This window comes from Triturus cristatus, chromosome 5_2, assembly GCF_964204655.1.
Source record: "Triturus cristatus chromosome 5_2, aTriCri1.1, whole genome shotgun sequence".
In the NCBI taxonomy this organism is placed as follows: Eukaryota; Metazoa; Chordata; class Amphibia; order Caudata; family Salamandridae; genus Triturus; species Triturus cristatus.
The window spans coordinates 908,415,583-908,429,161 of NC_140588.1; the positions used below are offsets into that span (position 1 = coordinate 908,415,583).

The window sequence follows — 13,579 nt, forward strand, 5'->3', positions numbered from 1 at the left end:
TCTGCCCCGTTGCCAACAGTGGTGCTGGTTGCGGCTAATGCTTTGACTACACAATTTGACCTGATATGTAGTTTGGTAGCTACCAAAAGCATATGCTGACTGAACGTATACTGTGATATAGCCGTGAATCCGATGACGTTTTTGTGTAAGCTTTGTAATCTACTAACCAGGAACTTGCAATAAAATGATTTGAAAATTTGTTATAAATGAATACCAAGCTGTCCATTGAGAATGAAATGGTAGAAGGGGCAAACAACCAACTAAAGGGCAGTAAAACTTTCAAAAAGTCATATAAGTGTTCGTTCTTTTTAATATCTCTGGTTTTCTGAACACCTAGAGCAAGGGTCTCCAACGAGTAGCTCGGGAGCTACTGGTAGCTCGCCAGCACCTTCAAAGTAGCTCTCAGAGGTGAAGTCAAGCCCAGTATCAAATTCAGAGAGTAGGTGCCTATTAAAGAAGGCAGCACTGCTCATCTCAAGACCCTTAGAGTGACAGCCCCAAAAACCTATGGCAGTAACTCATACTAACACTCAAACACACACTGTATCGGTGTATAGTGCCTGCCACTTGACACTCTGTATCCAATATCAATATAACTAAGCCACAAGCAGATTGACCATGTTCTAGTCCCTGCTTTATCAATCACAACATGTGTGTGAACAGTGTAAGAAGTATGCAGCAGTAGCATGAGCAGTAATCAGTGCTGACCCACCAAAGTGTGGGACTGCAGGAGTCAGAGTGAAAATGTGACAGTTGGGTGCATGATCAGCTGAAGACCTGAGGAGAACAGGGCATGATCCAGAGAAAATTAAGAGACTCATCAGCATTTATGTGCATTCATAATAAACACTATTGTTTCCTGAAAGCTACGCCTGGTGTCAAGCCCCAGCAAATGTGTATGCTAGCCCCCATTATAAGGGTGTTATCTCTGATTATAATTGTGTCCGTTACTGGCATAATAGTGCCAATGGAATAATAATGGTCATCCTTTACTATTTTGGGTATTTTTTGTCAAGTTGTGGTATACTGGCAGCCATCATTTACATACCAGGAGCATGACTGGCCTACATTTACCTATTCCGGGAATTTTAATGGTCATGACTGATATATGGTTTCTGGCTTTTCTTCTGGAAAATTGAGTTTGTTTGCCCAAAGTGGAAAGTGGTAGTTGATAGAAAAATGTGCATTTTCAGAAACTAAACTGATGAATGATAATTCAAGCTAAGCTGGGGAGACCTACTGCTGTACTTATGTCATTTGTGCCGTAGGGCATGTCAAGATTTGAATGTTACTTCATAAGTCAGGTGGAGGCATTTTATATTGATGAACATTTTCCTGGCATTTCTGATGGTAACCGCACCTGGAATACTTGGGTGATAACTACTGATAATCCTGCTTAGGGTGGTCATAGTGCAGTCACTATTTTACAGTTATAGAAAAGGTTGGAGACCCCTGACCTAGAGTGATTAACAAATACATTAAAAGCACCAAACTACACCACATTTGCAAAAGTAGCAGAGTTTGGCACTATTATTATTTTAATCTCCGTGTGTTAATGAGTTGTTTTCAAGCAGGTTCTTTTGATTTCTACTATTCAGTACATTGTGGCCATTTCTGGCCCGAGAGTTGCTATAATTGTCAGATAACTGAAAGTTAATTATTTGTAAAGAACTTTCCTTTTTGTACTAGCCAACCATGATGCCCATATAATGTTCTCACCAAGTTAAGGTCACTAGCAAGAAGGCACAAACATACAATAACTAAGCGATGAGCAGCATAAAGGTAAGAGGAGCATCTGCCAACCATAGTAGGAATATAACCAAGACTCAGTGGGGACAAAAGCTCTACATAAAGCTCTACATAAAGCTGTTCAATAAAAATAAATTGATATTCTAATGGAGATCTGTCAATAGGTGATTTTCGTTTGGGGAATTATGAAATCCAATATTACTCATCAACGTTGAGAAAGGCACAGTTATGAGATCCCTGAATGAATCATGAGTAACGGGCATTGAATGCCAAACAAGAGTGACCATTAGAAATTGAGAGAGACTTTCTGGAGAGGATAGATTTATCATGGACTTATTACAGAGAAAGGAAGCAATTTCCAAGGTAGTCTGGTTTACGTACTGTTTGTCACCTGTGGGATAGCATCTGACATTTCAAGCTCCCCTGAAGACTAATGGTCTTTGAAGGATATTAATAACAATCAATCAATCAATATAGTCTTTATTTCGATTTGTTTCAATCATAAAAGACAATATACATCTATAAAAATAACATAAAATGATCGTAATACAATAATCAGCAACCATCAAGGCTTCAATCCATTAACATCATATAATGTTCACAAATTTTAAAACATTATTGCAATAAAATCACAACAAAATAAAACATATGATAAAATAATTTGATTGAATGTTAAAAAAGCTAAAAACAGGAAGAAAATGACAACCACGTACAACTTATCTGGTGCAAAAACTGCTCAGCCCATAATTCAACAGAAAGCAGACCTGTAGTAACAACCTGGGGGCACTTGCCAGCTAATACAAGGAATAAAACTACCACACTGGGGCATAATCCTCATGACCTGCTATGAACGATCTGACAGGGCTAAAGTGCAATTAGTTTATTAGCTCGAATAACCCACCATAGAACATCTAGTGCCAAAATTCATACATATTGGTTTAAGCCATTTATTCCTGAGTGACTTATAGGCTGGACATACAAACAGGATATGTGCAAGTGACTCAATTTGTGCTGGACAGAAGGAACATTTGTCATCTGTCAGGGGCTGCCATCTACTGGTGAGAGCTTTAATTGGAAGCGAGCCCACTCTGAACTGATGGTATAACTTCCTAACGTTCGGTCTGGTGATAAGATCCCAATAGGACTCAAGCTTGGACACGTCTTTGTGCTCCAAGAATTATCTCACCCTAGTTGGCCACGCGACTGATCAAAGACGCTTGGTTTTAAACATATTCCAATATGCTGCCTTGAGGCCCCTGTAGATGGAAATAGGCTGTCCTCGGGAGCCAACCATAGAGAACTCATCCCCATATCGGTCAGGGTGGTTTTTAGGTTGGTTAACCAAGATATCTTGCATGAGCAGCCCAACGCCTTAACTTCAGTGAAAGCCTTAGCATATAATGACAGCTCTGGAGTTGTCCAAAGCCTTCTCCAATATGCAATAGGTCTAAGTGGGCTAGGTCCTCTATAATATGACAACCCAGATCTAGGTATAAAGGCGTGAGTGGGGTGGATTGTGGGAGGCCTATTAAAGATCTGACAAATTTGTTCTGTGCTAGGGCCAGGGATGATAAGTTCTTGTGAGCCCAAAGTTCAGCGCCATATAATATGGAGGAACTGATTTTGGAACTGTAGATCTTCAGGGCTGGGGCGATAGGTTTGGACTGTGAAAGACTCTGTTTTTATTAAAACACCAGCCAGTTAAGCATGTTTAAGGGACAGCATATCAATCTGGGGCTGCCAGTTCAGTCTCCTACCTAGCGTTATCCCCAGGTATGTGAATACATCTGTCTGTTCCAAGGGGACGTTGTTCATGTACACTCTCCCTTTTATAATTTTATGTTTGTGGACCACCATAAACTTCGTTTTCTCCACATTTACCACTAACGAATGATCTTGGCAGAACACCTCAAAGCGAGATAGTGCTGCTTGAAGACCCTGTTGGGTCTTGGATATAATTAGGGTGTCGTCCGCAAACATGAGTAGGGGTATCTTCATACCCGCTAACATTGGAGCATCTGTGGGATAGGTGGTATAATACTGAACAACTCTGTTTACAAATAGAGAGAACAAGGTTGGTGCTAGGACGCACCCTTGTCTAACCCCCTTGTTGACAGCAAACCTATCAGTGACCTTCCCCTGCGTTCCCCAGCAAACCTGCGCGTAGTTTGATTCGTGCATTTTTACTAGGAAGGACAACAGTTCCAACGGCATCCCCATATCCATAAAAGACCTCCACATTTTGGTACGAGGAACTAGATCAAACGCGGATTTGAGATCAACAAGTGCCGCGTAGATTGAGCCCCTTCCAATAATAACTACCCTCCAGTAAATAAGCACGAACCTAAAAACCTGGTACTTGTGTGGGCTCGAAACCCCGCCTGCAATGGTGTTAAAATATCCATCTCTTCCATCCAGACAAAAAATGAAAAATTCTCAGCGAGAAATGGCTACCTTGGTGATTTCAAATTACCCTTTTAAAAAGCTGATTTGCAATTCTGTATTAGAAATCAAAATAACTGTGTTCTTCTCATGTATATCCTGAGGTCAATTACAAATTTCACAATAATTAAAAAAAGGTTTTTAGCCACTCACTCGATGTAATCAGAAATGTCCAGAGAAAGGTCACAAACAATACTGTTTATTTCAATTCCGTTTAATATTTTCCTGAAGAAATGACGTTTTTATAAGGTGAATTACAACACAAAATATTAGGTTTCTTCTGTGGTTAATGAGCTAATATATGAGGATGGTCACATGCTCCTATTTCAGACATAAATAGGACTCAACCGGAACTTAAAACCATTGAATTGTATGTCACAGTAATCTGTATTCAATGACGGGATAAACACTATGATATTCTGCTAATTTAGCATATTTTAAAGGGTATAAATGGAAATGGATACACAAATAAACATCCTGGATTACCAAATGTAAAATGTATCTTCGAATTCTCACTTTAAAAAAACATTGATAGAGTAAAAAACTTGTGGCGATTATGTGTTTCAATCTGCCCTTGAGTGGCCGAGTTGTTAAACCTTTTTCACATATGCAAAGGTCTAAATGCGACTTCGTTGTTCCATACTGTATGCATTGTCAATGACACTTCAGAATATTTGAGATCAGCGATTCGAAATGGATCTAAAGGCGGCACTTGGAATCTGATCTGTAGAAGGTTCAGTTTTTAAGACATCACCGGAGTGCTTACAGGTCCAGCTTGGATTTCATGATGAGACTTACATATTTTAGAACTCTGAACCTTACACTTTGATGCTTGTGCTTTATGCATGTAGCTTTGATGGGTTGGTTGAGCCAGGAGTGCTTGGATGGGGTGCAGATAGGTACTTGCAACAGGAAGTGGAAATAAAATAGGCATTTTACAAAGTAAAATGTTGGCCTGGTGCACAACCGCTTTAAGAGGATCAGCATACCTGCAAGATTTGACTTTCATGTGCTGAGTAGTAGGCAGTTTACAAACAGTATGACACCTTTCTTTAGTGGCAGGTATCCTTGCATAACACCTAAACACGAGATATACCAACATACTACATGTTTCTGTTCCACACCAACACGCGAGTCCGCTTCTTCGTCAGTGACATTTATGTTTCCCCATTCTTAAATCACAAGTCGGAATCTAATAGCTTGCTAAATTAAAGCTATTTTTGTTTCTCCATAATCTGCCCTGTCTTATAAAGTTACACTATTTACTTTTAGAACAATTTGAATATCTGGCAGTCTATAAACACTAAACACTTTCTTACAATACTTTTTGGTATAGGAATTGCAAGAGCTCAAAATATACTACACATTTCACTTTAGATTTAAGACACAAATTGTCTTCCATAAATTAAAAGTCTTGACAAATACCTTGTTTAACGATTGCACAATATAATATTTGTCTTTAACAAATCAGCTTATACATGCCTAAGGTGCATTAAAAATGTGACCATAAGTTATTTTCCCATTGCTACAATACTTGTGCTTTTGATTTTAATTATTTATATTTTGTAGGCGATTGTACAGTGCATGTCTCAGAAATGTTCGTATCCAGCTGCGCTGCGTCTCTTATGGCCAATGACATACGCCACAATTATAATAATAACTAATACTCCTAAAACTGCTCCCACTACTATGGGTACAATGAAGTTGTCTTTATCTGCATGGCAATCTTCAGCTGTATTTGGAGACAAAATATATGAATTGGAGGTTAAAATGAGCTCATAAAAAAGATAAGTTACAAACATAAAGAACTATAATCCTCTGCGTACCTTTCACCATAGAAAAGTGACCAAACAAGAGAAAAAAAGACAGTAATACAAATTCACTTACTTCGAATAAATCCAGAGTTTTATTACTAATGCAGGTTATAGTCAATATGAAGCAAATCCCTTGTTAGATTTCGTTATAAAAAAAGAACTAAATTCATTATGGAAGAACAGTGTCATATATTAAATAAATTAAAATAAAGTAGAATTCAGCCATCCACAGTTATCCAACAAGACAGAATGTTCTTGGCAATCACGGCTCTAGGCAATAGCTGATTCGCTCTAAATCATGGGTCATTTTATTGCAGTCACTGGAATCCCAGTGCCAAACACTGGCATCAAAAATACAAAAAACTGGATGCTCATCAGGCTGCAATTCTTCTGATCCTCCATCTCTCGACAGGTGTCTCTCAATTCCTAGACCTAAGTGCCAGATGACATAACACAGATATACAGATCAGACTGCCAAGGCAAGGTTGCCCGCTCATCTCACTAGCTCTCCTGACAGCCGTCTGAACATTAGCCGATTCTGATTCTGACCAACTTTTCCAAACTTAAGTAGAGGCACAAAAAGCCTCCAAGGATTTATATTTATCGGCAGCAAAAGCATTTCACAGACAACTGTAGGAAGGCAAGGCTGGTGTATGTGCAGTTACAGAGAATGAGACGGAATAGGTTTATAAGACATTAGACAAAACAGTGACAGTACAAAGGAAAGATGTTACCTGAAGTACATCTCTAATTTATGGTAGAGCAAAATAGGAAAGAATGGTACACTTTACATCACAGCTTTAACATAGAAATGATCTATAAAGCTGTCTTTTTTATAGGTCTGCACGAGCAATTTATCTCGATAATTTTTCAAAAAGTATGAAGCACCTCCCTTTTCTCCGAGCTGCAGAGATCTGACAAAGTCAGGCATTAAGAAAGAAAAATGATCCTCTGATTTAGATATATCTCACAGGCTCATACGGGGAGTCAGGTTACCCCTGCTTGACATGAGCAGATCCTAGTCCGCAACTCTCTGCATATAAAGTTATGGAAGATAACCACTACACAAGGAAACAGATGCCATGATAGTGTGAGCAAATGGGGTGTATCATACGGTGTGGTTGTGTAACCTCACTGTGTATTACACTTACCAACCCGATTAGGACCCTTGGGTTTCGTTTGTCATTCCTTCTGCTCAAGCCTGGGTAGTTGTGACTGTGAGGACCAAGGCTTACACAAAGGAGCAAGTGTAAAGCATTTAAAAAGCACAAAAACAACTTTAGAAGAAATCAACAAGCCACCAAAGAAATCTAACACCAATATATAAAAATATACTGCATTTTTATGTATTTTTAGACACCACAAGAAAAAGATCCACCAGAGGGTTCTGGAGAGATAGAATTTACATGGTATAGTAAATCGGATTATTTCACTCAACTTTGAACAAGCATTGACAAATTCAGCGAATTTGAAACTTTGAAACTATATCACTACAAAGTGGGCTAGTTGGAATGCAGTGACTTAGACTTATGTTAGGTGACGAACTCCAGTAGGGTGCCAGGCAAGGTCCTCAGAAACAGTTACCTCAGCAGGTGATGCAGTCCTCAGTAAGTTCCAGGCACCTTTATCCGTTGCAGAGCTTCGCCCATGAAGGGGGTGAGACTGACCTGGTCAAAGGGTCGATGTCCCCCTAAATCCTCTCGGTGTTGGCAAAATTTCCAGTCGCCACTAAACTACCAGTCTGCCAATATCGTGGTCACAGGCATAGCCTTCCTGGCTTGATAACTTGTCTTCTTGGGGTACTAGCTGCACCCCAACGACACTCCCGGACTTAGCGAACTCGGGTGCAACTTTGTGCACCAGGCCCTGGTACTGCACGGAGGCGGTTTGCTGTGCGTTGAAGACTTTGGGCTACCACTTTCCCCCTGCAGGTTTCTCAGCCGGTGTGTCCTTGTGCTGTAAACAGGAGGCCAAATGCACTGAGCCTAAAGAGGTGGTCATCAGAGCTTGTTTTAGACTGGTCCAACTCAAAATTCTACACAGAGCCTAGATCTCCTGTAATACATTGCTCAAGATGGGCCGCAATGGATTCATTTTGTAATTGACTTTGTGGGGGGGGAAGGGTCGTTTTATTACATTTTCTGGTCCTGCCCTACAATTCAATCCTTCTGGGAGGAGGTGGTATCCAGCATTTCAGAGGTATGCGAAGAGAAACTCTATTGCAGCCAAATGGTGCCTCCTCAAAATCTGGGAGGCTACAGACCTGGGAAGAGCAGACCAAACATGGGTTACATTAGGCCTGATGCTACAGAAGCGAAACTTAGCACGCAATTAAGGGGCGGAGGCCCCGCCAGCCCTTCAGAACTGAAAGAATGACATGGATTGGTGTATGTTTGCGGGAAAAAACAATTTATGTACATAGAGGGTGCTTAAAGACATGGGAAAAGCTGTGGAACAAGTGGAATGCTTACAGGGAGAACCCATGTACTGCGTCCACGGTAAGGTGGTTACATTCCTTGATACACGTAGAAGATTTACTAGGTCCACAGAGGAGGCGAGGGTGGGAGAGTTTCCTGTGTGAATTTAAAAGAACTGACAATGTGTTGATATACTGCAATGGTCTATGTCACACTATTTATAACAATGGTGTGTTTTTGGTTTAGTTTTCCTGCCTCAAGTCAATAAAAAGATTTTAAACAAGCATTGGCATAGCCAATAGTTCTCGCTTTTGGGACCTTATAAGTGTTTAGCCATGCAACAGTTGATGTTGTTGCACCAAGGATATTGTGCTGCATAACAGCGAGCTGTGAACCTGATAAGTGTTAGGACAGTGCATGGGGCAGGTGGGTAAGCACGGCCAACTTTGAACCTGATGATAAGTGTTAGGACAGAGCGGGGGCAGGGGGGTAAGCACGGTGAGCTTTAAACCTGATAAGTGTTAGGATAGAGCGGGGGCAGGGGGTAAGCATGGCGAGCTTTGAACCTGATGATCAGTGTTAGGACAGAGTGGGGGGCAGGGGGGTAAGCACGGCGAGCTTTGAACCTGATGATAAGTGTTAGGACAGAGCGGGGGGCAGGGGGGTAAGCACGGTGAGCTTTGAACCTGATGATAAGTGTTAGTACAGAGCGGGATGCAGGGGAGTGAGCATGGCGAGCTTTGAACCTGATGATAAGTGTTAGGACAGAGCGGGGGGCAGGGGGTAAGCACGGCAAGCTTTGAACCTGATGAAAAGTGATAGGACAGTGCGGGTGGCAGGGGGGTAAGCACGGCAAGCTTTGAACCTGATGATAAGTGTTAGGACAGAGCGGGGGCAGAGGGAGTAAGCACGGCGAGGTTTGAACCTGATGATAAGTGTTAGGACAGAGCGAGGGCAGAGGGGGTAAGCACTACGTATTAATGGTAAAGTGGCCGCTTCTATGACATACCTAAAGCTGCTGGTTAAGAAGCTTGCAATGGACCCAGCCTCCCTTCCCCTCCCCTCTGAAAAAGGGGGGGAGAAGGAGGAGAGAACAAACTTCCATGGCATGAATAGTGGTGAAGCTTGCAAACAGGAGCAGTTACCCTCCTCCCTGTCCAAAGGGAGGGGTCGAGAGGGGAAAGAGCAGGCTGGAGAAGGTCCGCGCTGGGTTGTTTTCAACTTTGGAGATAAGGAGAATGGAATGCAGAGGGAGGAGAGAACAGCCAGGGCCTGTGACCCATGACGAGAGAGGAAAGCCATATGGCGCCTCTGCTCGTAAGCACGTGCCCGCACACATGCACGGAAGCTCTAGTGCAGTCTTGGGCACTCCCAGAATATATGCAAAACTGAGGCATCATCACAACCATATCTGGGGCAACAGGAGGAGCGATCTGGATATATTTTATGAAGCACTCACAGGGTTAAATATGTTAGATGAACAACATTAAATTGGATAAGTTTAAATCTGGTATTGGAACTAATTTGTTTTACTCCTTCGTGTACCCTCTTCCATTCAGAATCTGTGAGGGGCATCTCCAGCACTTCATCCCATCTAGACTGGATAGGAAGCGGGTGCACAGTGACATCCGCCCTTAATGCTCGATAAATATGAGAGACCAGTCTACGGCCTTCGGCAAGACTCACAAGGGCCTGAAGGGTGGCAGCTATTGGAGGTTCTTCAGGGAACGTCGGCCATATCTCCTGTGCTACCACAGCCACTTTCGCATACTGGAGATATTGACCGCTGCCCAGATCAAACACAGTTTCTGTTTCCTCTCTGGTCAGGAATTGCTGATTTAAATACAGATTTCCCATCATTCAACAGCCTCCCTCCACCCATCTAGAGACGGACATAGCTTGATCGATCTGCCCAAACGGGACAACCGCCCACAATGGGGCTTCAGGGACATAAGGTGCCCTATGGATCGCAACCCTAACTGCAGACTCCCATGTGGAGGTCAAATGTCTAATAATATACGGGAGATGTTCAGGCACACGCAAGCTTAAATCAGTAGGTCCGGGAGAGGATTATTCCCGTAAGTACCCCTCAATAACGGTTTCTCCCAATGATCATTGTCATCGAGCCATTGTACAGCATGTTGGAGCTGCGCTGCTATATAATTCCAATTTTGGAACCTCTAGACCCCCACGTTCCCAAGTTCTCTGCAATGTCCGCAACCCCACTCGTTTCCGTTTGTTTCCCCACAATAGTTCTACCAGCAGGCGGTCCAACCGGAGAAAGTACTCCTGTGTTATCCGATAAAGTGAGTTCTGCATTACATATTAACATCTGGGGAGGACCACCATTTGTATGAGAGCCACACGTCCCATGAGTGATAAGGGTAAGGTACGCCAAAACTCCACTGACCTGCGGATATCCTCTACACATCGTCCCATATTATGTTTCAAATAAGCCTCCTGCATGTGGATTAACCGGACCCCCAGGTAACGCACCGAGTCTGTGATCCAGCGAATCTCCACAGCGGGCAGATCACTCTCATCCTTGTCCCTCAGGTTTCCCATAGGAAAAAGCTGAGATTTCCCCGGGTTAAGGCAAAGGCCCGATACCTCCCCAAAATCAGTGAATTGCCGAAGGAGCTCTGGGACCGACTCCCTGGGACGACGGAGATACACCAGGGTATCATCAGCATACAGTGACACTACGTGCACTGCCGGGCCTATCGTCACACCCCACCATGCCATCCGGTGTCGCAGTGCAGTCACCAATGGCTCCATTGCAATATGAAAAGGAGCGGGACGGGGGCAACCTGTTGAGTACCCCTTTGGAGCTCCAAACTGTCAGATACTTGGTTGCGGAGATGGATTTGAGCCATCGGTCGAATATAAAGGAGCTTCACCCAGCTTAAATATTTGTCACCCAACCCCATTTTAGCGAGTACTGCCCAAATATAGTCCCACTCAACCGTATCAAAGGCCTGCTTAAAGTCTAAAAGACATAAGGCCCATTCTTCGCCTAGTAAGTGCGGATCGTGCCAAATATGTGCAAGTCGCCTTAAGTCATACATAGTGTTCCGACCTAGAATAAAACGAGCCTGGTCATGATGGACCAGTCTGACCATATAAGGCTGAATTCTTGCTGCCAAAACTCTGCTAAGTATCTTCTCATCAACATTTAAAAGAGATATGGGCCTATAAGAAGTCGGGGACAAGGGATCCTTTCCTGGCTTAGGAACCATAGACACCAGAGATTCCATCATGGTGGTTGGGAGTGCCTTCCTCTTGAGAGCCTCATTGTACACCTCTAGGAGATGATCTACCAATTGTGGAGCAAATTGTTTATAACCTTCAGTCGAGAGGCCATCACAACCAGGCAGTGGTGGCTGGTGACATTAGAAAGTGCTGGGGCGTAAAACTTACAGTGAGTGCTCGCTGGTGGGTAAGTCTGACCATCATAAAGGGTGGTAGGGGGGGGTTGGGGGACTCTACCCCAAGAACATTTTGAAAAAGTGAGCAAATGGTGCATTTTCAAGCGCATTTGAGAAAGCAAGACGGTTAAGAACGCAGGTCTGAAAGTGTCTTCTCAGACTCCCAATCCATACGAGTTCAGACCAAGAAAGATACCACCACACATATGCAGTCCCCACCAGTCCTCGTGAAAGATTAAAATTTAAAACAAGCAGCCACAGTAAGGAGACATTTAGAAGAAGCAAGTTATAGCTCTCACTTCCCCAGCCAGGGCGGACTCCAGTGTTGGCTCTCTCGTTCATCTTCACTCATTCCTCCAAGGCTGGGCTTCACTCAGCATTCCGCGCCGATTGCCAACATCTGCCACCCAAGGCGCTCTACCTGCATTTTAACTTCAGGTTTTGCGACCCCATCTGTCTTTCTTCTCGCTAGAAACGTATCAGGTACACCGGTTGGGCTGCGGCCAGCGAGGACTCTAAAGTGACAGTTGGCCATGTGTTTCAGATATAAATGAGGGCCCTGCTTACATAATTCATTAATGAAATAGGTCTTTATCTCAGCAGCCAGCTAGCAGCAATTATGGGTGTGGGCTGCTACTTGGCACGGCGTAAAACTGAATAGATCACTATGTATGTAATAATGTTTGAGTGCTGTGTAAAAGCTTGACAAAACAAAAATGACATTTTATAAATGGCTCAGTTTGAATGGTCTCATAGGCCCTACACAAGCTTGGCCTGAACTTTGTTCTACATGCCGCAGCCTACATAGAGAAAAAGGGGGAGTGGCATGACTGGGTTGGTTTTACAATTTTGTGTTTCTGCTTCTCGCAGTGCTAGAAAGTTCACCCTAGCAGCATCTTTTTTTTTTTTACATACTTTAATATAGGTTCTGTAAAAAACACCTTCAAAGTATTTGAGCATATTTAGGACGGCTTAAGAAATCCAAATCTGAACAGCGCCCATTTTACAATATTTTAAAGATAGTCAAAATCTGCCAAGCGTGGTTGATCTGAATGACTTTGAATACAGAGAATACAACTTTGTTCACATTCGTAGCCAAGGGCTAAATAAAAAGTATTTCTGCTTTTGGATTGCCATTTTTGATCAAGTTGTAGTTGTCGCCCTCTTCCATGTCAGTGGGTAGATCGAAACAGCGTGCAGCCCGTCCCATATCCTTCTCTTGACATGACGACTCCAGAATCACACAGGTGCTTCCCGGATTTGTAACCAATCCCAGATCTTCACTGATAAAATTAGCATCTCCAAAGCTGGTGTGCATGGTTGTGCAGGAATCAGAGCCCTGTTGTGGAACAATGCCATGTAGTTGATGTAGTGTGAAATTGAAGGGTTTGAGGTATAGAGACTGCTAAAAGCTGTGTTGTCGACATAACCAATGAGAAGTATCAGTAGTTGCTCCAAAATAAAAAATTTCTGCTGGGTTAATCTTGTACCAGCCAGGATGCTGAATATCTTCAGAGCTACTCTTTTAATTGCATACTTGGCATTCGATAGCTGTAATGTTTCAGTGTGAGTCAGTCTGATGTTTGGGGACACTTTCATTCTTTACAAACAAACTAGCAGACAGTATGACCAGTTTATACTGTTCCGCATCCCCACTTAAACAGACCGAGTCCTTGGTGCGGTTAATCCTGAGCTCAAGATTAATACAGTTGATGAGCAGTTTATTTTT

At 42.8% G+C, this 13,579-nt stretch overlaps 1 protein-coding gene across 1 annotated transcript in view; it reads right to left on the reverse strand.

The window, feature by feature from the left end:
- Window positions 1–4,389: 4,389 nt before the first annotated feature.
- The window catches only part of LAMP2 (lysosome associated membrane protein 2), a 320,221-nt gene continuing 311,031 nt past the window's right edge, over window positions 4,390–13,579 (reverse strand). Inside the window, exon 9 of the mRNA XM_085608102.1 lies at window positions 4,390–5,923. Coding sequence (XP_085464228.1) covers window positions 5,781–5,923 — 143 coding nt within the window. The 3' untranslated portion in view covers window positions 4,390–5,780. The remainder of the gene's footprint in view (window positions 5,924–13,579) is intronic.